General features: G+C 41.0%; 2 protein-coding genes across 2 annotated transcripts; one reads left to right on the top strand and one right to left on the bottom strand.

The window, feature by feature from the left end:
- The first annotated feature begins 736 nt into the window (after nucleotides 1-736).
- On the top strand, nucleotides 737-9,522 carry LOC115011868 (UNC93-like protein MFSD11). Its single transcript, XM_029437123.1, has 13 exons — nucleotides 737-1,200; nucleotides 1,984-2,039; nucleotides 2,232-2,339; nucleotides 2,424-2,503; nucleotides 3,375-3,471; nucleotides 4,727-4,785; nucleotides 4,956-5,100; nucleotides 5,978-6,027; nucleotides 6,801-6,866; nucleotides 6,957-7,082; nucleotides 7,159-7,333; nucleotides 7,971-8,106; nucleotides 8,697-9,522. The coding sequence occupies exons 1-13, from the start codon at nucleotides 1,111-1,113 to the stop codon at nucleotides 8,847-8,849; spliced, it is 1,341 nt and encodes a 446-aa protein (XP_029292983.1). The 5' UTR covers nucleotides 737-1,110; the 3' UTR covers nucleotides 8,850-9,522.
- Nucleotides 9,523-11,494: 1,972 nt separating this feature from the next.
- kdm8 (lysine (K)-specific demethylase 8) lies at nucleotides 11,495-17,391 on the bottom strand. Its single transcript, XM_029437937.1, has 8 exons — nucleotides 17,273-17,391; nucleotides 15,572-16,047; nucleotides 14,579-14,751; nucleotides 13,309-13,441; nucleotides 13,173-13,223; nucleotides 12,442-12,591; nucleotides 12,255-12,347; nucleotides 11,495-12,168 (listed from the first exon to the last, which is right to left on the bottom strand). Exons 2-8 carry the CDS (start codon nucleotides 16,022-16,024, stop codon nucleotides 12,004-12,006), a joined length of 1,218 nt encoding a protein of 405 aa, XP_029293797.1. The 5' UTR covers nucleotides 16,025-16,047; nucleotides 17,273-17,391; the 3' UTR covers nucleotides 11,495-12,003.
- Nucleotides 17,392-22,375: the final 4,984 nt, after the last annotated feature.

The following is a 22,375-nucleotide window of genomic DNA, read 5'->3' as shown; positions in this document are numbered from 1 at the left end:
ATCTTCGAGAGGACTCGATTTACTCTGGACTCGGTCTACACTCGATTAAGTCAACAAATGAATTTCAGAAAGCTTTTGACATGATCAGGAGAGTTCCTTTAGCTCACTGAATACGGGCTGAATAGAAGATTCTATAGGGCTGTACAGGCCTGTAGTGTAAAACTAAATGAGTATTATAAAATAAATAAAATGATGCTTTGTGCCCCACATTGTTCGCAATTCACATTTAACGTGTGGGATACTGTGTGCGAGGGAAATGGTTAGTATTCGCCTGTATGCAGACGACATTGTTTTATAATCACGGTCTGAAGGAAAACTGCAAGAAATGATCCACTGCATGAATAAACGGTGTAAATAAGGGAGACTGATCATGCACACATGCATTTCATAGAAGGTAAATATAATTTGTGAAGCCCACAAAGGGATTAGCAAAGTCTTGATGATGATAGTTTGTATTATTAATCTGACTCTTATAATTTGCAACTAAAGGAAATAAAGTGTTTTAAAAGTAGTGGATTAAAAAGAACAATATTTGGATTGTAGTGGAGTAGAAGTATAAATGTAAGTACTCAAGTTGTACCCCACATTTAATTATGTTCATCATATTCATATAATTAGTTTCCAGCACTGACAGAAACACTAAAAGCTCAAAACATCTGTCAAAGTTCTGCTTTTCACGGGAGAATATTCCTCCTGCTTTCCTCTGGAAGGCAGCAAAGCTAAACGACAACACATTGCACGAGGAGGAGAAGAAGAAGAAGAAGAAGAAGCTGGAGAGAGAGTGAGGAAAAGTAAAACATGACGAAGTGGAAGAGGAACAAGGAAGACAGCCCCAAAGTGCTCGTAATTGGAGTCACAAGTAGTCATGCGTAGTCAGCATGACAGAAGGGAAGTGTCCTGAGACAGAGCTGCACTGTCTGCGTCCCAAACTCTCCGCTACACCTCTGCACTCTTATTCCTGCTGCTCGCGCATTAAACTTTCATAAACACTTAGTAAAGTCAGCTTTAGTCGCGTGACTTTGTTTACATGGGTTTACCAGAGGCGTTAGAGTTGTACTTCATGTGAGTCGACAGCACAACATGTATTGATAGGAGGAGAAAGACAACACCATGGCAGACACAAGGACTTTCAACGTTGTGATTTTGGGTGTGGGGTTTTTGTTCCTCTTCACCGCCTTCACCACCTGTGGAAACGTAGAAGTAAGTCAAAGTTCATTTGAGCTTTTACACATCCAACCTGTGTGTGTTCACTGGAAGTCACATGTGTTTGTTGTCGCCTCTAAAACATTAGATTCGCAAAACGTGCAGAAGTCACTAAATTGAGATTTTCTTATTTCTTATTTATTTCATGTCCCTCAACAACACAATGAAATACAAACGTTTTGTAAACTGTTATGTGCATTTAGAAACATATTTCATAACATATCTGTTTTAGTGCAGCCTTTTGTAATTACGCACCAAAGCTATGGAACTAAAACATGTCTCTTTACTTTAGTGTTTTAATGGAGATATGTTATACACTCTTTAATGCTTTTATTCTGTAATGTTCCCAGGTGTTTCGTTGGAAACATTATTTATACTATTTTAATTCAGCTACTTCACACTCATTTACATCAACACTGTGATTATTGTACTGTAAATGCTCTTATTCTGTCTCATCTTGTACTAATTGTTTTTGCTGTGAAGCACTTTGGGCATGAAAGGTGCTATACAAATAAAGATTATTATTATTATTATTAGTGTAACTCAAATTAATACCTTTATGCACACAATAATAAACCATAAAACTAATGCTTTTGGTTTTGTATGCACATTTTGTTATTACAGCAGCATTACCGCAGACGTCTAAAGCGCAGGAGCTGTGTGTCAGGCGCACCTCGTGTTTCTAATTTCCATCAAATTATCAAACCGGATGAGTGACTTGAGGACATGATTATGAACCCTCTGGTCCAGACTGACCTTGTGCTTTCTTCTTATTTTCAGCAAACTGTAGTGAAAAGCCTGCAGAATGGCACTTTCACTGGGAGTGGGTACCACAGGTAGGCCATGCAGTACAAGTGACGAGTTCTTAGTGGACTCACACAGTTCTGTTGCGTAATCCATGAGTACTTTAATCAACACAGAGTCATGTCAAAGCACCACTTTGTGCTCATATGTTTCCTGTAAATAAATCCTTCAGAGGGGACAGACCTACCATGCAGGTTCAAAACTTGTCTCTGCCTCCTTCACAGTCTTGGAATCATCTATGGGGTCTTTTCCTTCGCCAATCTCCTGGCACCAGCAGTCGTTGCAGTGATTGGACCCAAACTGACGATGTTTTTCAGTGGCCTACTTTACAGGTGAATGATTGTAACGACGTACAGGATGTAGACAAAGGTGCTGAAAGGTGTCGCTCACTGCTGTTCTCCGTGCTCTCTGTCCAGCGGGTACATTGCTGTGTTCATCATCCCTTCGACGTGGTCCTTTTACCTGACCTCTGTACTGATCGGCGTAGCAGCAGCCCGTGAGTTCCTCCACCAGATGTGAAAGTAGTTTTTATGTTTGGGGACATGATGTTGAAGCTACGACTGTATTCTTCTGGAATGTTTGCACCAGCGTGCAGATTATAGTTCGTAAACGTTCAAGGAGAAAATGGAGAAAACTCTCTTTTGGTTCTGCAGCTTTCTTTGTCATTAACATATTTGATTTGTATTAATATTAGTCATTTTAACTCTAATTTAACAGGATATCTTTTTGATTATTTTCTAGATTTATAGTTGTGTGTGTATGTATTATAAATCCTCCGAGCTGATCATCTAAAAACGTCTGAACTGACAAAGAAAAGCATCAAAACGTCACATTTGAGGAGTTAAAATTGGGAAATATTTGGCATTGTACAACAGTTTTTATTCAGAATATTAAAAAAGCTTCCCGTGTTTTGGTTTGTGCACATACTGAATGACATTTTTTATTTTCTTAAAGTACACATAAATACTTTTTGCAGCCTATTCAAGCTCAGAGTCTGTGTTCCAGATCGTGTTTAATCATGCGTACAGGGATTATCACGACTGGGCTGTGTTGATGCGCATAAACAGTATTTCCCAAATTAGACCTTAAATGGGTTGGGAGCCACTTCTGTAAATAGTACGTATCACTTAGAGCTCGTAGATGAAAATACTGAGAAAGCTCTGCTGAGCATTTACTGGGAAAATGAAGAGAAATGATGTTTTTTTTAATGCAGTGCTGTGTGATGCATTCGTATCGTGTCCCAGGGCTCCTGTGTGGTTAGAAGCACGACTGACCAGAGCAGAAAGATCATTTCTCACTTCATGTGGGAAATTAACTGACTGGTTAAGTTTCTCTCTCTCTCAAATGACCTTCTTCACTCCCGACAGTGCTCTGGACGGCTCAAGGACACTTTCTGGTGGAGAACTCTGACGCGTCCACCATCAACAGGAACACAGCGGTGTTCTGGGCTCTCCTCCAGTGCAGGTACGCAGCTGCTGACACCGCTACACTACAGTCCTTCAGATACATATGATACACTTGGATTAAACTGCATGTGATTCCCTGGTTTTTATTTGAGAATCTACATCTGCTTCCTAAACTAACCCAAGGTTGCTATTAAAAGTAGCTTTCGTTATATTCATCACATTCAATTCATCTCCATGTTTTGCTTTTTGTTTGATGCAACTCTCCCAGTTGATCAAAGACATAGTTGCACTGCAGCACAGAGAGGTCCGTGTTTGTAAGCCCGACAGGATATTACTGTATGCTTGTATTTCAGAATGCATGAAATACAAATTGCCGTGTCTTGTCAGTGAGTCATTGGTTTCGCTGCACAATATAAAAACACAAGCGCTTTAAACAGAGTTCTGCAGGTTAGAGATTCGGCCCACTGCTCTTGCACACTCGCTCCACCGATTAATTTGTATTTGCTAAAATATGCAAATTGAATCTAATAATTACATTGGCTGTCACCTGCTCCAAAACTCACAATAGGGCAACGCTAATCTGGCTGTGCAGCGGTGATCCCTGCCACAGTAAACTTCTGAGTCCGTTTCTCACAGCCTGCAGAACGCACATACCGTTATAGTTTATGAATAACCTGCTGTTATCCCTCGCCGAGGCTTTGGGACAGACTAATTGCTCATCTACATTTTTTTTGTCTAGGTGATGTGTAATTAAAGACAGAAATAGATCACAGCATTTTATAGAACTGTTCGCTGTGAAAGGCAAATAAACAAAACAAAGTGAAAGATCGTCAAAGGCAGAAATGCAGATTTAGAAAGTCGACGTTTGATCCGAACAAAAAATAAAGAAAGAAAGAACTCCTTCCTGTTCGTCTGTCTGTCAAACATTTCAGACGGCGTAAGCCCGTGTTTCGTGTAATTGCGCTGTTTGTACGAATGCGATCCCTTTAATTAAAGGTCAGATGAGTCCAACACAGGAGCTTAGATTCACACGGAGGGCTTTACAGTTTACATTCATTTTTACATTTAGTTTTATTGTCGTAGCTGTTCTGCACTTTCAAATCACATCACATGATCTTTACAGTGGTAATCTATAATTGCATGTTCTGTCTGCTGATGAAGATCATGTAAGGCAGTTGAAAGCTCCGGAAAAAAGCTACAAAACTGACCTGGAGGTGGAATTATTTAGTGAAATTAGCATTAAAAAATGTATAATATACACTTTGATGTCTGTTATTTACTCTTTTAATTGACCTATTTTATCTCCTTCACAGCATGTTGTTTGGAAACCTTTACATCTATTTTGACTGGAACGGGAGGACGGAGATATCCGGTAAACTTATACTCTGTGACAATAATAGCACAATCCAGCGTGATGATGAAAACAAAATACCAAGAGGATTAAAGGAGTTATTCATTATTCTGAATATGCTCCCAGCTTAATGTTGTTAATATATCTTGTGTATTTTAATTAAGCGCTTTATTTTAATCTTCCTCTCTCAGACAGCAGCAGGAAAAACATTTTTCTGTCCCTGTTGGTCACCTCCGTACTCGGCACGCTCAGCTTCCTGGTGTTGAGAAAGAGCCATCACGAAGAGGAGCTGCTCTCCGAAGAGGAAGGGCAGTCGCTGCTCTCGGCCCGCGGGATGTAAATAAATATCCTTTAGATAATTGCACCTTTTGCACAGAGGTCATAATCACTCAGAATATATAAAACATATCCGAAACCCCTGCTGAACGAGGACAAAGAGGGTTTCATGCAACATATTCACAGATGTATATATATATATATATATATATATATATATATATATATATATAAGAACATGATGTTATACTGATACATGTTATACATCTAAGACATATTTATTTCAAATAACCCTCCTTGTGTTTTAAGGGTTTCTGCAGGAGTTTAAAATCACTCTCTTCCTGCACAACAAATGGCCGACCATATCTGTGCACATCATCGCAATTTCGACAGTCAAGCCTCATCATCGCACTTTACACACGGAGGGCGCAATCAGGCAGATGTGGGGGCGGCTGGGACGGACACTTCCTCTCTGAGAGGGACGCATTCTCTATTCTCACATTATTTAAATATTGCAACACTATATGAAACATATTGCTGGCATCAAAGACACCACGAGAGAAGTACATGAAGAAGGATATGTTTCTAAGACATGACAGAATCGGTAGATATTACAGAAATCTTGTTTGCGTGCTAATTTTGGACAATCTTCATTGTCGTCTTGTGGCAGCAGCTTGTGTTTCAGGCTCCTGGATGCAGGTATTTGATCCTGGCTTGTTGGCAGAGTTTGAGTGTTTGCATGATACCAGCAGCAGAACAAAGAACCCTATAGGGAGCCGTCACTTACTGTGAAAAACACTTTTCTTGCCGTCAGATGGGATTTTCAGGATTCCTTGTGATCTCTCTGCAGCGAAAGTGTAAAATCACTTCCACGTTTTTAGCATTGTTTGTCTGAGCAGTTTATTCTTATTGATTAATGTTGTTTGTTGATGTTCAGGTATAAGAACAGAGCAAACACTGCCGTGCAGGATGCCAAGTCAGAGTTCGGTAAGTCGTCTTATTTGCATACATGCATGTACTGTGTATATATGAATGCACACAATGTATATGTAGTTTCCAGCCGCTAAGGGGGTTCCCTGTTATTTGACACGCTGCAGGTAACCTTTAGTTCTCCACACTTCACTGCTCTTAGTCTGGAACTTGCAGGCTTTAGTTTTTCTTCAAGTGAGAATTTCTTTTATGTGGATAAAAATCTTCTAGCATTACAAGAGGGTACACAGAAACTGCTTGTTTCAGATTATATCTCTGTTTGTCAACTGGAAGCGGCGCTGCACTTGCCCCCCCGCCTTCAGTGCAGCCTGAAGTTGTTTGGATGATCAGATTGCTTTTTTGTCTTGCGTGTATCTTGTGTGCATGAAGACTTGTGTGCACCTGCCTCAAAGGTATCAGGTTTATCGAAGATGCACACTGATTCATGTCAAGAGAGAGCATCCAGGTGTGTGTGTGTGTGTGTGTGTGTGTGTGTGTGTGTGTGTGTATATATATATATATATATATATTTATTTATTTATTTATATATTTATTTATTTATTTATATATATATATATATATTTATATATAAACAAACCCAGTGGGATTTCTTCTTTTGTTTTTTAGATGTGGCTTTTTGCCGTATTGACACAGAATGCTTTCTTTAATCTGCATTGAACTTATCAGAGGGTAATGGGGCCTTAACATATGCATTTTGATCTTAAGTGTTAGGCATATAATATGCATTTATTAACAATTCAAATCAGTGTATTTTGTGTCCTCGCGTTCAGAAACCATGCTGCAACTTGTGAAGACTAAAACGATACTGCTCCTGAGTCCCTGCATGGCATACAGCGGTGAGTACGCACGGAGAATGCGTGAATGCAATAAGTATCTAAAGCTCCAGTGAAAGCTGCCGGCTGCAGCGCACCCTTCTTGTTCTGCAGGCCTGGAGCTATCCTTCTACAGCGGAGTGTACGGGACGTGTATCGGAGCAACTACGCATTTCGGAGCAGCCGCTAAAGGCTTGATTGGGATCTCTGGGATCGCGGTAGGCATTGGAGAAATTGTGGGTAAGTTAACTTTCCTCTGTGAGAGTTCTCGCTGATTGAAAGTCACTGCATTCGTAAATCTGCTCTTTGTCATCAGGCGGAGGCTTGTTTGGATTGTTGTGTAAGAACAATCGCTTCAGACGGACCTCTGTGGTGTTTCTGGGGATGGTTGTCCATTTTGTCGCCGTCTATTTGATCTTCCTCAACATCCCAGATGATGCCCCCGTCGTCTTTAATACCACCACCCAAAATCAACCATATCTATCTCCAAGGTGGGTAACTGCTGTAACAATTTAAAGGGGTATTTGGGATTGTATGTAGTCAGTGTAATACTACAGTAGATGACGGTCGGGAGAAACAAAAAGGATTATTAGCACAGAAGCTAAACAATGTCGTGTATTTTAGACCCCTTAAAGAACGGGCCAGCGAGAAGAATCAGTTTACGTGGATATATTTAGGATATTTTCTCCGCTTTACCTTGCTGTCAGACAGCCCTTACCAACGGGGAACTGAAGCTGTTGCAAAGCCACCAGACTCCATTGACAAAAGAAACCTTGAGTCACACAATAACACTAACAAACTAACCGATCAAGGCACCAGCAGCTCCTGTGTTCTGCAAGGTTTCTTTTTGTCTGGTGGCTTTGCACAGAAAGCAGCTTCAGCTCCCCATCAGAAGGGCTGTCTGACAGCAAGGTAAAGCAGGGAAAATATCCTAAATATAGCGCACTCTTAAACTGATATTTATTTTTTTAGGTGAGTAAAACATGTAATGCTGCCGCCCCCGCACACAGCAGTACTTTGCTTTGATCCCAAGCTAATACTATCATTTAACAATGAAGAAGAGTGAACAGGGGGAGGCCAGTTACAACTCTGTATTGTTTTTAATAAGAACTATATTTTCTCCGGCAGTGTTTCCATCGCCCTGCTGTGCAGCTTCCTGCTTGGACTCGGGGACAGTTGTTTCAACACGCAGCTCTACAGCATATTAGGCTGTGTTTATGCTGAACAAAGCACGTCTGCTTTTGCCATCTTCAAATTCATCCAGGTAATCCCGAGTTGCCAATTCTCAGGCATTGTTAGCAGAGCGGAGCAAAGCTGGGTTAAAATGTTGTTTCGTCAAGTATGAAATAAATTCACCTGAAGCCCCATTAAAAAGGAAAAGAACAAGACCCACACGCGCCTCTTAATCTCCTCTCTGTCTTGGTCTCTTACAAGAAATAGACCTTTTTGAATTCAACTAAAACTAAAATGCATTTTTATACAGAAGGCACACGTCTGCTCTGTGACGCACTCGTGCTGCTTGCTTTGAGAAACAAATCACAAACCGAATGGCTGACATGTTTATATTTCACGATGTTGAAAGAGATGTTTCGCATTAATTTGACGAATATCTGTAGACAGAAACTTTATTTTGATACAGCCAATCAAATGTTTTTCATTTTTTATAAAGTTCTTAAGATAAAAGAACAAATGCTTGTATATAAATAATAATAATAATAATAATAATAATAAGTATGTTGACACATGGACAGGATGCTATTTGCTGATCTTTTCAACCAAATTAAATGCACTATTAAAGTTTAAATATATAACTTGTACAATGACCTTCCTAACCTTAAAAATGTCTTCCATCAGTCTGTGTTTGCAGCCGTGGCGTTCTTCTACAGCGGTTACCTCCTGCTGAAGTGGCAGCTCCTGCTGATGGTCGTCCTGGGCTTCGCTGGAACGCTCTGCTTCTTCGTGGTGGAGCGGCTGCAGAACTTGTCTGTAGATCTGCAGGAATATTAGAAAGAGGTTTTGTGGGAGGACCTGCGGCCATCAGAAGAACAATCCTGCATCTCTTTTATCTCATGGGGGGCAAACTTGTATTACAATGCACTGTTTGCATGACATCATAGTTTGAGCTTCAGAAGATTTGAATATCATAACCTGGATCGTACATTGCACTCTGTTCTAACAACCCAACATTACACAACGTCATCGTTAATCTTTAACATTGTTTCTCTCCTGCACCGCTGCACTCTGGTTCTTACTGTACCATTTTAAAAATAACCACTTTATTTTATACCTAACTTGCATTTGCTTCCAGCTCAGGTCTTGTTGTTGAAGGCGTAATGTTAAAACTATTTGTTATGTAACTGTTTTAATCTGTTTATAGTTTGTCATAATGATTGACAGTTTGATAAAAATAGATGATAGAAATGCAGAAAATGCCTGACAATCATTGTTTTTAGCTTTTTTTTTAATTTTGCATATTGTCAATGTTTCTCCCAATTTTGTGAATCTTAATAAAGTGTTAATTAAAAAAGTCTATGTATAGATAAATATTAACGTATGTACTGAGGTCATACTTATCGATTACGTCGCTTATGTCCCTTCACGCGGCCTGTGGTTACTCTCGCCACAACGTGATCCAGGTCGTTGTCGCACAAAACAATAAATCTTCTGGTTTTAATCCTGATTTTCAGATTTATTTCACAATCCATGAGGCTCATTAATCAGAAGAGCGGGGCGAGAGTGTCGAGGTGGAAGCGAAAGGGTTATAAGGCCCAGAGGTCCCAAATTACTTCACTGGTAATTGAGTATTGATTACATTTTAATTAGAGTAAGCAGTTTTGTGTGAGCCTAAGTCAATTGTGCCACATTCTTGACAACGACAAAACGCTGATGGGCTAAGTGAAGTTTACTGCATTTATTTACAGAATTAAACTCCCGCAGGGTTCATATTATTGGTTTAGATAACCTCGTAAGGAAAGTAACTAGGTTTGGATGAGTCTATTACCTGAACACTGACGTCTAATGCACCAGCTATTAGATAAAACCGACGAGCTTTCAGTCGGACTCGCTTGTCAGCAGGAAGACGTTGGAGCCTCGTTCTCCTGCAACGTGGACCAAGAGTCATAAATAAAAACTTATCTGCAGCACAATCATGGAAGCTCAGATAAGTAAAGTACATTTACTCAAGTACTAAAGTTTAATTGTGAGGTGCTTTACTTGAGTATTTCCTTTTCCTGCTACCTCAAACTTCTACAATTCAGAGGTAAATATTGGTCTTTTTATTCCACTACATTTGTTTGATAGCTTCAGTTATTTTTGACAGATTCAGATTAATAACACAAAATATAATCAACAAATAATTTGTCCTGTATTATTATTATTATTATTATTATTATTATTATTATTATTATTATTATTATAGGTTAAGATGCATCTGTGTTGATCCCTTGGTGAAATATATAGTAAAAATATATTTTATTATTATTAAAATTATTTAATAATATTCAGATTAATAACACAAAATATAATCAACTAATTTGTCCTGTATTATTATTATTATTATTATTATTATTATTATTATTATTATTATTATTATTATTATTGTAGGTTAAGATAAAACTTTATTGAACCCTTGGTGAAATATATAGTAAAATATTATTCATTTATTATCTAATAATATTCAGATTAATAACACAAAATATAATCAACTAATTTGTCCTGTATTATTATTATTATTATTATTATTATTATTATTATTATTATTATTATTGTAGGTTAAGATACAACTTTATTGATCCCTTGATGAAATATATAGTAAAGAAATATTAAATTATGATTTAATAATATTCAGATGAATAAATATAATAAAATAATTTGTCATGTATTATTATTATTATTATTATTATTATCATTATAGGTTAAGATAAAACTTTATTGATCCCTTGGTGAAATATATAGTAAAAAAGTATTAATTTATTATTTAATAATATATTTACTCTCTGAAATGGACCTTTGTGCAGAATAGTACTTTTAATTTAGGTACTTAAGTACATTGATGCTAATACTTTTGTTCTTTTACTAAACTAGAATTTTAAATCCAAGACTTTTACTTATAAGGGTATTTCTACTACTTTTACCACCTCCGTTAACTATTCATAATCAAAAAGCATGAATGAGCACATATTTACACACACTATTTATACCCAATGTTTCACTTTCTTAATTGAATTCTATTTTCTTTGGCTGTTTACAGAATAAAAGAAATCCCACGCAGCGCTTCAGCTCCTCAGATGTCCTCAGATGTCCTCAGATGTCCTCAGATGTTCCCAGAACATCTTTAGTCGACTACGAATGTGGTTGAAAAGCAGATATAATGTGTGCATCTACATACTTCATGACTCTAATTAGAGGCTTTGATTGAAACGGGCCGACGGGACACGACTCTGACCTCTGACGGCTCGTCAGAGGTCTGGAACGAAGTGATTTGTGTCTTTGTAGTCAGGCGTTGTGTTTTTGGTGCTCGTCGGGAGTTGCACTGTCGGGGCACTTAACCAATGAGACACTTTTCATTTCAAAGTCTGCCTGTGCCCAGGGGATTAATTCATTTCATTTATTAATTTTCATCTGTGACCTGCTTAATTGCCTCTGACTGTCAGTTTAACCACAGAGCCGTGTTTATTACCATCTACCTGCAGCTCGCTCGCTTATTACATTTGAAGACTTGCCTCATTTCCATGAATTATGGAAATCATACATCTGAGGATAGTTGTAGGAATAAGGTTGAGAACACAATTAAATATGCCAGTTTGAAAAGAGAAACACATCCTATCAAATTACACGACTAGCAACGCTCCGTAATTATATGCAGGATGAAATGAGCACAAACACTTTTAACTGCTCATTTGGTTGTTTTCTTTCTCCTGCTGTTCAGCTTTCCACACAATAGATGTTGTTGCAATCATCAGTGGCACAATTAAACTAATCATTCAGCAGAGTGTGTTCATTGTTCATGGATCACAGGTTTGTGTGATCAGCACCTGTCATTACATTGATGAGAATTAGCCTCGCATTAGTTCAAAACTCCAGATTGATTTCCGTCCACGGAAGCAGGAAACAAGCGTCAAATGTTACTTTACAAAAGTCTTTTATTGTTTCGGATCTGCAGTCACGACCACCAGAAGCTGACAGAGAAGCTGAGCTCTAAGGATCGGACATAATGCCAGTGTTGGACGGGGATGAACAGCACGTCTCCGGGGTGTAACACACATTCCAAATACGCAGCCTTGGTGAACTCCGGGAAGCGCCCAGTGTCTGGATTCTCCACCTCCACCTGCACGAGAGGAGGAAATTGGAAATGCTGCATGTATTAGCAGTTTCAACACGGACCTTCTGCGGTACAGACGCCGTCAATCTCACCTGACTGGTGTTGTGCAGGAGCTGTGATGGATGAGGGTACAGCTTGTCTGTGTCCTCTGGGGAATATAGGCGAATGTATTTGCTTCCCACCACCTGATGTGTATACAGTGCGGGAAACCCCATGTGTCACACAACGCAGCTTTGACGCGAGCAGAATGAATAATAGAATTAGCCTTGATTTTGTCACCTGAGCCAAGAAGTTCTGCTGAGGGTCCTGGTGAAGAGGAGACACCGTACCTCCGGGTCCAAACCAGGCGTTGACAGTGATGTCGTCCTCGTCTCCTTCGCCCAGGCAGCAGTAATCAGGAGGACGGATGTCTTCCTTCAGCTCTGGTATCTAAGGCAACGTCAAACAAACACAAACACATCAGGACGCCGTGTAACACACACACACACACACACACACACACACACACACACACACACACACACACCATTATTCTTGTTAATAGAAAGAAATGAAATAATTATTCTTAAGAAAAGATCACATAATGTAATTAGATATGTTAATTATCCAAAGGAGAACATCAAATCTGCCCTTTTCAGGTTGTAATATAAAATGTTCAGCCAGTTCATAGATACATATAATTAACTTATAATTAAGCTGATTACAGATGATTCCTGGCAGATGAGGATGTGCAGGGAAAAATCAGCATTTGGCCTCCTTATCCATCAAATAGCTCCAAATACACAACTGTTAGCTCGACAAGATGCCCTTTTTGTAAAGTTCAATCCAGACACTTTATTGACTTGTGCGGTAAAATTAGGACCAAAAGTCAATACTGTTAAAGCAAAGTGGTGCGAGGAGGACGGCTGGACATAAGGAGAATTCAATTGTTCAAAGTGCCGAAAAAATACAAGATGAATAATCAATTAGAGAATGAATAGATTCAGAAGCCAGAACAGACGACCCCGTACCTGATCAAACAGCTGGTGTTGAGCGAGGTAACCCGAAGCTTTCACTCCACCCTGAGAGAGAACACCGCGTTAGAAACCACACGGAGATCCATTCTTTGTTTCGTTCACGTCGACGACTCGATGAGGATTCACTCACTTTATTTAAAATGTATCGATCCATGAACTCGTTGACCGTAAGCAGAGTCTGTGACCACTCCTCGTCCGTGTACCTGGATCCCACCTCGACCGGAACGGTGCGACAGCCGGCGACGCGCCTCAAGTACTCGATGCTGTGTAGGAGAGAGGAACAAACATTACTGTAATACGAATAGGGTTCGAGCGCTACTCCAAAAACATGTCATGTGTGCACTTCTGGATGTCCTCCGACACCGTCAGAGCCGAGAGTCAGCTGTCGGCAGTGAGAGGGAGGACAGGGAGGACAGGAGGACAGGGAGGACAGGTAGGAGAGGGAGGACAGGGAGGACAGGTAGGAGAGGGAGGACAGGTAGGAGAGGGAGGACAGGGAGGACAGGGAGGAGAGGGAGGACAGGGAGGATAGGGAGGACAGGGAGGAGAGGGAGGACAGGTAGGAGAGGGAGGACAGGTAGGAGAGGGAGGACAGGGAGGACAGGGAGGAGAGGGAGGACAGGGAGGATAGGGAGGACAGGGAGGAGAGGGAGGACAGGTAGGAGAGGGAGGACAGGGAGGAGAGGGAGGACAGGGAGGCTAGGGAGGAGAGGGAGGTCAGGGAGGACAGGGAGGACAGGGAGGACAGGGAGAACAGGGAGGACAGGAGGACAGGGAGGACAGGTAGGAGAGGGAGGACAGGGAGGACAGGGAGGAGAGGGAGGACAGGGAGCATAGGGAGGACAGGGAGGAGAGGGAGGACAGGGAGGCCAGGGAGGAGAGGGAGGACAGGGATGACAGGGAGGACTGGGAGGACCTGGGAGGATAGTGAGGACAGGGAAGAGAGGTAGGTCAGGGAGGACAGGGATGACAGGGAGGACCGGGAGGACAGGGAGGACAGTGAGGACAGTGAGGACAGGGAGGAGAGGGAGGACAGGGAGGACGACATCAGGAGTCAGGAATCTGGGATGTTTGGACGAGTAAGAAAACTTGAATTCAGTTTGTTGTTCAAACATTTTGGAGGCAATTAAGACTGAAAGCCAGCGGTGCTTCAGTACGTAGCTGCTCTCAGCTCGGTGAGTGCACTCATCAGTCTGTAGGGTTTAACCATGATGGAGGACGACTGATGTATTTGTTTACACGAACACCGCGAGGGACGGAAAGTTACCTCAAGACCTTGAGATCACATTTGTTACACAGATTTTCTGGCACAGCTTTGGTTGAGACTTTAACACGCTCACGATTCTAAATGTGGGGGAAACAAATGGCCAACAAGAGCATACATTTAAAACAAAACCAACCTCCAGGGGTGTTCGTTGAGGGCGGGCCAGTGCCCGATGGTCCCCTCTAGAATGACTGGTTTGAGGGGGAGCAGGTAGTTTGTGTTGAAGCTCTCCAGTGAAGGACGCTTTATCCTGGGAACTGCCAACTCCTCTTTGATCACCGGAGCACGTGGGCACTCGATCTTTATTCTCTGTTAATGATGCCAGAACAGCAAGAGCTTGTCAAGTACTTAACTGCGTTCTGAAATCAGGAGCTTTAAGAGGGAAACAACAAGAACAAACAGTCTTTCTGTGACAGGGCTGGGCCACACGGAGGACATCTAATATCACAACATTTAGACGACATTGTCGAGTCGACAGCATATTTACACCATGACGTTTTTAATAGTATAGTTTTATTAGTAATCATCATGTGGAGATAATGAGTTAGTGGGTAAAGGGCAGAGACAGTCTGGTAAGTCCACAAAACGACATCATTTGTAGTGCAGCATGTCGCAACATCGATATCATATCTATAAATCGCACAGCTCTACTCTGAATCAAGATAAATTGCCTGAACTATGGAACGAGGATGTAATGATGCTCTTTCTGTTTGTGAGAGCCAATTAAATATTAGTGGTTTTGACGGTTGGTGGAGCAAAACAAAGCTACTGGAGGACGTTTCTCACGAGTTTCTGACATTTCATTCACCAATTAATTAATTAATTAACCGAGAGGTAATTAAAAGGATTTAATTAAAATATTATGAAAATAGTTAATATGCTTTTTTTTCAATTTGGAGTTTTACTTTTTAAAAGGCAAAGAGAAACAAACATGTGATCCAGAGAAGTTCTGCTAACTTTACTCTAAACTCTTCGTCTCCATTACGACGGCAGCTAAACAAAGCGACCTGACATCTGAGTGTTTGTGTTTATCTTCAGGGAGTGCGACAAAGAAAACCTTCCCCTTCTCTTCTGATGGTGCGACTGAGGTAAATTAAAACTTATGATAAAATAACAAAAGACAACTGACCTTGACCTCAGTGTGTTCACTTTCTTCTTCTTTAGATGACTTCCTGACTTCACTTTGCAGAATCCGAACAATAACCTGAAGTATGTCGTCCATGATGGCCGCCCCCATGAGTAAACCCATGTCACAAGTCCTCACGGCCTGCAGGACCTCGTCTGCTGCCGGATCTCCACGACACAGAGCGGCCACTTTGAACAGGCAGCCGTACGAATAAAGGCGTCTCCAGTCTTTGTCCACATCGCGCCATGTTCCCGTGTTGAGCTTCTCCCATGAAAAATCCAAAATGATCTGAGCATTAAGCATTCTGCTGCTGCTCGTAGTGACGCCGTACAGCTGCTCCCGGGCCCGTTTCAGCATCTCCACCGCACTTGACTCCACTCTGTCGCTGAACTGCAGTGGAAACTGTTCCTCATTATGAGGCAAAACAGCCGAGATCTTTGACCACAGCGTGGCCATTAATGAGAGGCTCTTTATTTATACTGTGGGGCAGACAGTGAAGGTGAGTTAGGACGACACTTGTTCAGACTGAATCCCTAATGATGACACACAGATATACATGGGGACTTTTTTGGGAGAAAATGTAGTCATTTTCAGAGGCAAAGGTTGTCATCTTTTATATTTGTCCTGTGCTCAGCTGGTCATGGGTCCACAATCAGCTCAAACTGCCCACCGTCCTTACACACACACACTCTTTGTGAAACAGATATACACACCTCAGTTTAAAATTGACAACCACAAAATGCAGGCGAGGGCATCATGACACACTCACAGTGACGACACTCTGTCACATGGTATCTGTGACCGTCATGATGCCAAATTAAGAGCCAACTCAAATTTATTTGAGTAGAAAAACACGACCTTGTGAACTTTGAGGATGTCTGAAGAGAACTAAAGGGAATGGCTGCATGTAATGTGCCACATGTGTTCGGTAATCCTCAGTGTCAGGACACTTATGACCCTGCAGTGCCCTCCAACAGGACACATATCAGTATGCTTTTCTCAGCTGAGGGTATTATGGAAATCATTAAGGCGGATGGACAACCTTAACTGAAAGTGCACCCACAATTACTACTGGGAGGAAGATGATGATATTTTTTTTCTTAAAAGCCTCATAAATTGGACTCTAGTGCCATTTATAGATCACAGTGTATCCACTCTATGCTTATGTTTACTCCTCAATCTCACAAAAAAACATTACGAGTTGCACTGAAGGACCGGATGTCAGCTTTGTTGCTGAGAGGCTGGATAATAAATCCTCATTTTAATTAAAAAAATATTTAAATACCCAAATTCAATTAAATATGGGACCTGGATATATTTAGTTGGAATCTGAATCGTTAGGCAAATAGAACAAAAAATAAACTAATATATACTAAAACTAATATATATATATATATATATATATATATATATATATATATATATATATATATATATATATATATATACGCAAAACATACCATTTCTCTTTACTTTTTGTAACGCATTATTAATAGACTCACGCAAGTATTCGGAGATGATGAGAAACACATCTCTAGTGTATTAAATAACATTAGAACATTTTGAATATGGCATTCAGAGAAATGTAACATAATCTAGTAACGTTAAATAAAGTAATGTTTACAGTAACGCTATTATATATAACACTTACACATTTTTAAACAGTGCTGCTTAAAGCTGAATACGTTAAATATATATGTTTACCTCTTAAAACGTCATTTACACCGTTAATCCAATAATATCTTTAAATTAAGAGACTGTAACAAACACAGAAGCTGCCTCATCGCTAACAACTTTACTGTCTGTAGTGTGGGACAACAAAAACATACCGGAAGGGAACACGGACAGCGGAGAACATTGGTTCCGCGTCACATTCAAGGTTTTCAAAAACGGAATAAAACACTTCTAAAAATGCAGCACAAATACGTGAGCTCACTGTTAGAACACTTTAAGCAATTTAGTGCCTACGGTTTATGTTAAATTTATTTTTTATAGCTCAAACTTTGATCTGCATTCACTCTGTGTTCCAGCAGAGGGTAGTAACCTCTGCACACACTCTAAATCTGTCAAATGCAGGACCTAACACACACACACACACACACACACACACACACACACACACACACACACACACACACACACACACACACACACACACACACACTATACACTGCACACACACCTGTTTGTTATATGTTGCTTATATCACACTTGACACCCCCTCCTACACTCTTCTCATATATTGTCTAATTATGTCCACACTCTTTCCACAGCCTTGTAGCTGCACGGCAAGCTTTAAAAGGCTAGTACGGAAGCCCTAAGCGGACATGTTTCAAACATTTTATAACACTTATTTTACATTTTAAGTGGCTTTCATTTATTTTTCTTTGGGTTCACGAGTTGTATGTCATTACCTTAAAGATAACAGGATACAGCCATGATTCAAACATCGTATTTCCTCTGTTTCCCTGTGATAACAAATTAATATAATTATTTTTATTTATGTCATTATCTTGAAATGACAAATGTTGTTTTCCCAAAATAATAGGATAATTATTGAGATTATTTGAGATCATAAATTAAACATTAAAGGCCTAATATTGTTATCTCAGGAAAACAACATTTGTTATTTTGAGATAATTACATAAATAACTCGTGATCTTAAAAAAACCCTAATAAAATCAACTTGTTATCATGGGAACACAGGGGGAAATAAAACGTTTGGTCGTTTAGGGCTTCCGTATGCTGAAGCTGAGTCAATTAAATAAAACAGTTCTCCTGTGACAGCACAGCCTGATTTATTTACACATAGAGACACGTAAATGAATTATAAATCTGTCTCAACAGGTGAACAACAGACTCCAGTCATTATGTGACACTGAGACAACAATTATTCCATCATAATAAATGTTGCACAAACATTTGTTTTCACCCTCTTTTTATTGCTCCTGCTCCTCAGAATGCTACGCACATATTCCTAGAAGGCTGATTGATATGTATCTCCTCACACAACGCTAAAACAATAATTGGGTTTGTCTTTCTGATGTCACACAGAGATATTGGAGTTTTTTTTAAATATATTTAATTGCTTTTCTGGTGGGGGTGAGCCTGAACAAACATGATAGGAAACTTTCAGCAGGAAAGTCTAGAATCTATAAACACATGGCACTATTATCAAATGTCAAACACTATGAAATTCAAATAATCTCAGTGCAAACCTCAGCGCTGTTTCTATATGTAAAGCAGATGGAGACAAGAGGGAGACAGCCAGCCTTTCAAGGAATCACCGGGGATTTTAAAATGTTTCATGCATTTCTGTTCTCACTGTGTAAACAGCAGAATTCTTATGGCTTGATCTATTGTTCACTTACTCGCATGGAGGTGAAGAATTACTGTAGAGGCCAAATATGCAGTGTGTTGCCTTTTTGTGTGTAACATCGAAAAACGCTAAAAACAATCAATTATAAGACCATTTGTGGCAAAAAGAACCTGCGCCAACTCACTGCAGCTACACAAATAAAAGCCTTTGGATAACACAAGTCCCTTTATAAACATATTGTGAGGTACAGGGACCTTGCTTCGGCTTGTCAAACTATCTGTGTTTATTATTGTATGGGATGCTGTGGGAGAGAAACCTCACACTATGATGTGAATGCGATGTTGTGTAGCGCTGCTTGTGTGAGTGGTGGTGGGGGGGGGGGGGGGGGGGTCCCAGCAGAAGAGGCTGATGTATTATTCAGATGCGTCTGACTCTGCGGTTGTAAGGTGTGGGGCTACACTGAAGGTCAGAGGCCCAGCGATGTTATTCCTCCCTCTGCTGTCAGCGCTGACTATATGCGCAGGCCGCACTCCCAAATCTCCACTGGCAGGGGTCAGTGACCTCTCCCAGGTTTATGTGAGAAGGGGAGGCCGAGCGCTCTGCTGGTTCCTCCCTGGGCCTCGTTAGCCGGTGACGCTCCGATAAGATTGAAAGATTTATAAAGGCTCTGTGCTATTCTTTTAAAAAAGGATAAAGGATTTAAATTTGTGATTTTTACTTGAGAATCTGCTATTTAAAACTCTCCTGGTTACATCCTTACCAATGACACTGAAACACTGGTTCTGTGAACACCTTCAAAACTGAGAATCTCATTTTAATTCCCCTTAAATAAGAGGCTTTATATCAGTTGTCACCGGTGGTGATAGCCTAGTGGTCTGGTGGTACGCCTTCCAAACCAGAAGGTCGGCCACCATTGTGCCCCTGAGCAAGGCGCTTAACCCCGAGCTGCTCCAGGGAGACTGTCCCTGCAGTTAGTTCACTGTAAGTCGCTGTGGATAAGAGCGTCTGCTAAATGACCTGTAATATTTGAAACAATCTCCCTGAGTTGCTGAGGAAGGTTGTGTGATATGATCGAAAGCTCAAATGGACTCTGCAGGGACATCTTTTCGCCAACTGCTGGCCAAGAATGAATTTTTAATCTCACCATTCGACTCACTCAATCAGCATTTCAACTTCTAATTGGACCAGCTCTTTCCTCTCTGAAAAGTAAAAGCCACAACCGTGAGTGCTAAGTGTTTGCTTTTGATCAAAACCGAATTGATTGTGTTTAATAATCGTAAATGTAATTCACTTTGAAGTTTAATTTTATGCCTCTACAAATACGAGTCTGTCTTGATCCGTTGATTGGAATCTCGACTGTGTCTGAGTTTGTGCAGTAAACAATTCATTTGTTTCATGATTCCATCTGAACCTTCGCCTGTCTCAGCAGCGCTGTAACAAAACCTCTCAGCAGCAGCAGATCAGGGTTTGCCAGCCGACAAAAAAAAAAAAAGGCCAGCAGGGCAGCATGGACCGTGACTGTTAGCAGCGAATTCCCATGGGCCTGCGAAGGCTGAACCGCCGGGACACCACAGGAGGGATGTAATCACCGCCATTACGCTCCAGGTGCTGCTGAAATAAAAGATGGAAACAAGCCTCTGGTGGTGTTGCCATGGATCAGAATCCAATTAAACACTGTTTAGCTCAACACAAACTGCCAGTCGTAGCCTGTTGACTCATGAAATTAATGTATTGTTGTGGCACAAAGAAACTGTTGCAACAGAGAGTGCTGCATGACCCGAGGCATTCCAACCATATTCAAACCTCTGCAGCTTCACTTTGGGCTGATGTACATTTCATTAGGCATTTGAAGACACAACACTACATCTGTGATTCCACAAATACATATTTTTGTTGTTCTCACTGCTCAGTTTTGAAGGTCATCTTTTCCACTTACCTGTAGCGCTATTTATCAATCAGACCAACAGAACTTGTTGTGAGCAGTTTCACGTAGGAACTACTTTCTGTCTACCGTATCACTGAGCAGAAGGAAGCGTGCATCGAGTCACGGATGGGAGGCTCTCACAACTCACACCAAAACAATCCAGATTGATAAATAACTTTACAGGTAAGAGGAAAAAGATGGATTTTGGATTTTGGGGTAAACTGTCCCTTTAAGGGTGCACACAAACTAATGTCAGTACCTCCAAATGCAGTGTCACACTTATCCCCAAGGCAATTTATGCATGCATAAAAGCTAGTGGAGGTTAAGGGGTTGCTACATTCCTTGGCAACCTGGTAATGGAAATTGGAAATGCCCTGAAGAGGTAACAAATGAGAGGTGTTAAGTTAAATGTCCTGTGAAATCATCAGGCGATCTGAAACAAGCTGCATTTACAGCCTCGGGGAGGTTTCCACAGACAATTATCTTGGGCACAAGCAGCCCCCAGCTCAGTGTGACTACAGGTCGGCGGCGCAGGTCTGCTCGCTTACACATGTTGCTGGTAAGTCAGAGTTAGGGATGACGGAGCCGTCCCCCGGGTCACTGGGAAGAGACATGGACTCGCCTAGCTTGGCGTACCGCCACACAGCGGTGTTAGTGGAGTGCTCTTGCCTGTTTGCTCCAAGCAGGTGCACAGTTCCAGTGGCTTAATGTGGGACGCCAGAGTGCAGGCAGTCCGTCAAAACCACTTTGGATCAAATTAATGCAACCAGGTGTGCCCCTGCAGTTGGGGCTCAGATGACACCTGCTACTTCCCTTTAATTAGAGCTCAAACAGCTGTTTCAGGATAGACAGAGAGGGAGAGGGTCCACCGGGTTAGTCTGCTGCCTCAGTCACCACTTGATACTGGTCACATTTGATTATCACTGCAAGATGTGGGTAATGCCGATACATAAATCAATACCTGGCAGAGGGGGAATTTACGCTTTCACCCTTTAGCGGCGCATAAAAAAGTAATAATGACATTTAATGTGTTTGCCTCAACTCTCACTCTGAGCATGTGTACGAAGAGCATGGCTCATTTCTGACAAACATGACTCACATGCTAAGAAAGGTGATGATAAAAGTGGAGGCAGTCTTCACCTCGTTATTCTAGTGCTGTGGAGAATCTTCGGGGGGGTGCAAGCTCTGAGGGTAGTTTAGCATGCTTTGATCTTTCTTGGATGCAGTAATAAGCATAGTGCATATGAAGAGAGAGGGTATCCATCTAGAAATATGATTTCCCTTTGGTTCTTTAACAAGGCTAAAAAGAGGTGGGTGGTCAGCTCCAGGGGCTCTGCAGGAAACTCTAAGCTCCTGACAAGAGTGAAGCTCATACATACGACTGCAGGATCTGAACAAAGTGTTATTACCCCAAATGTTGGAGAGGCCCCTGCAGCTGGAGATCCAGTAAATCATTACTAAAATTGCATGCACCCCCCTCCCCCACAGTCTGTAAGTCTGCAAGTCACACAGTGGAGGATATGTGCCACAAACCTACACAAGGAGGTGAACATTTCTTAACCTG

The sequence above is a fragment of the Cottoperca gobio genome, chromosome 8 (assembly GCF_900634415.1).
Source record: "Cottoperca gobio chromosome 8, fCotGob3.1, whole genome shotgun sequence".
NCBI lineage: Eukaryota > Metazoa > Chordata > Actinopteri > Perciformes > Bovichtidae > Cottoperca > Cottoperca gobio.
This window is presented reverse-complemented; position numbering and strand designations above follow the sequence as displayed.

What these genes read in the sequence shown, in the direction of transcription:
- kdm8 (XM_029437937.1), bottom strand. Translation starts at nt 16,024, where the DNA reads ATGGCCACGCTGTGGTCAAAGATCTCGGCTGTTTTGCCTCATAATGAG. An exon ending in CTCAACGAACACCCCTGGAG is followed by an intron (nt 13,442 to 14,578) that starts GTTGGTTTTGTT and finishes TCTCCTACACAG; the next exon opens with CATCGAGTACTTGAGGCGCG. An exon ending in TCCTGCACAACACCAGTCAG is followed by an intron (nt 12,169 to 12,254) that starts GTGAGATTGACG and finishes CCTCTCGTGCAG; the next exon opens with GTGGAGGTGGAGAATCCAGA.
- LOC115011868 (XM_029437123.1), top strand. Translation starts at nt 1,111, where the DNA reads ATGGCAGACACAAGGACTTTCAACGTTGTGATTTTGGGTGTGGGGTTT. An exon ending in GATCGGCGTAGCAGCAGCCC is followed by an intron (nt 2,504 to 3,374) that starts GTGAGTTCCTCC and finishes CACTCCCGACAG; the next exon opens with TGCTCTGGACGGCTCAAGGA. An exon ending in CGGGAGGACGGAGATATCCG is followed by an intron (nt 4,786 to 4,955) that starts GTAAACTTATAC and finishes TTCCTCTCTCAG; the next exon opens with ACAGCAGCAGGAAAAACATT.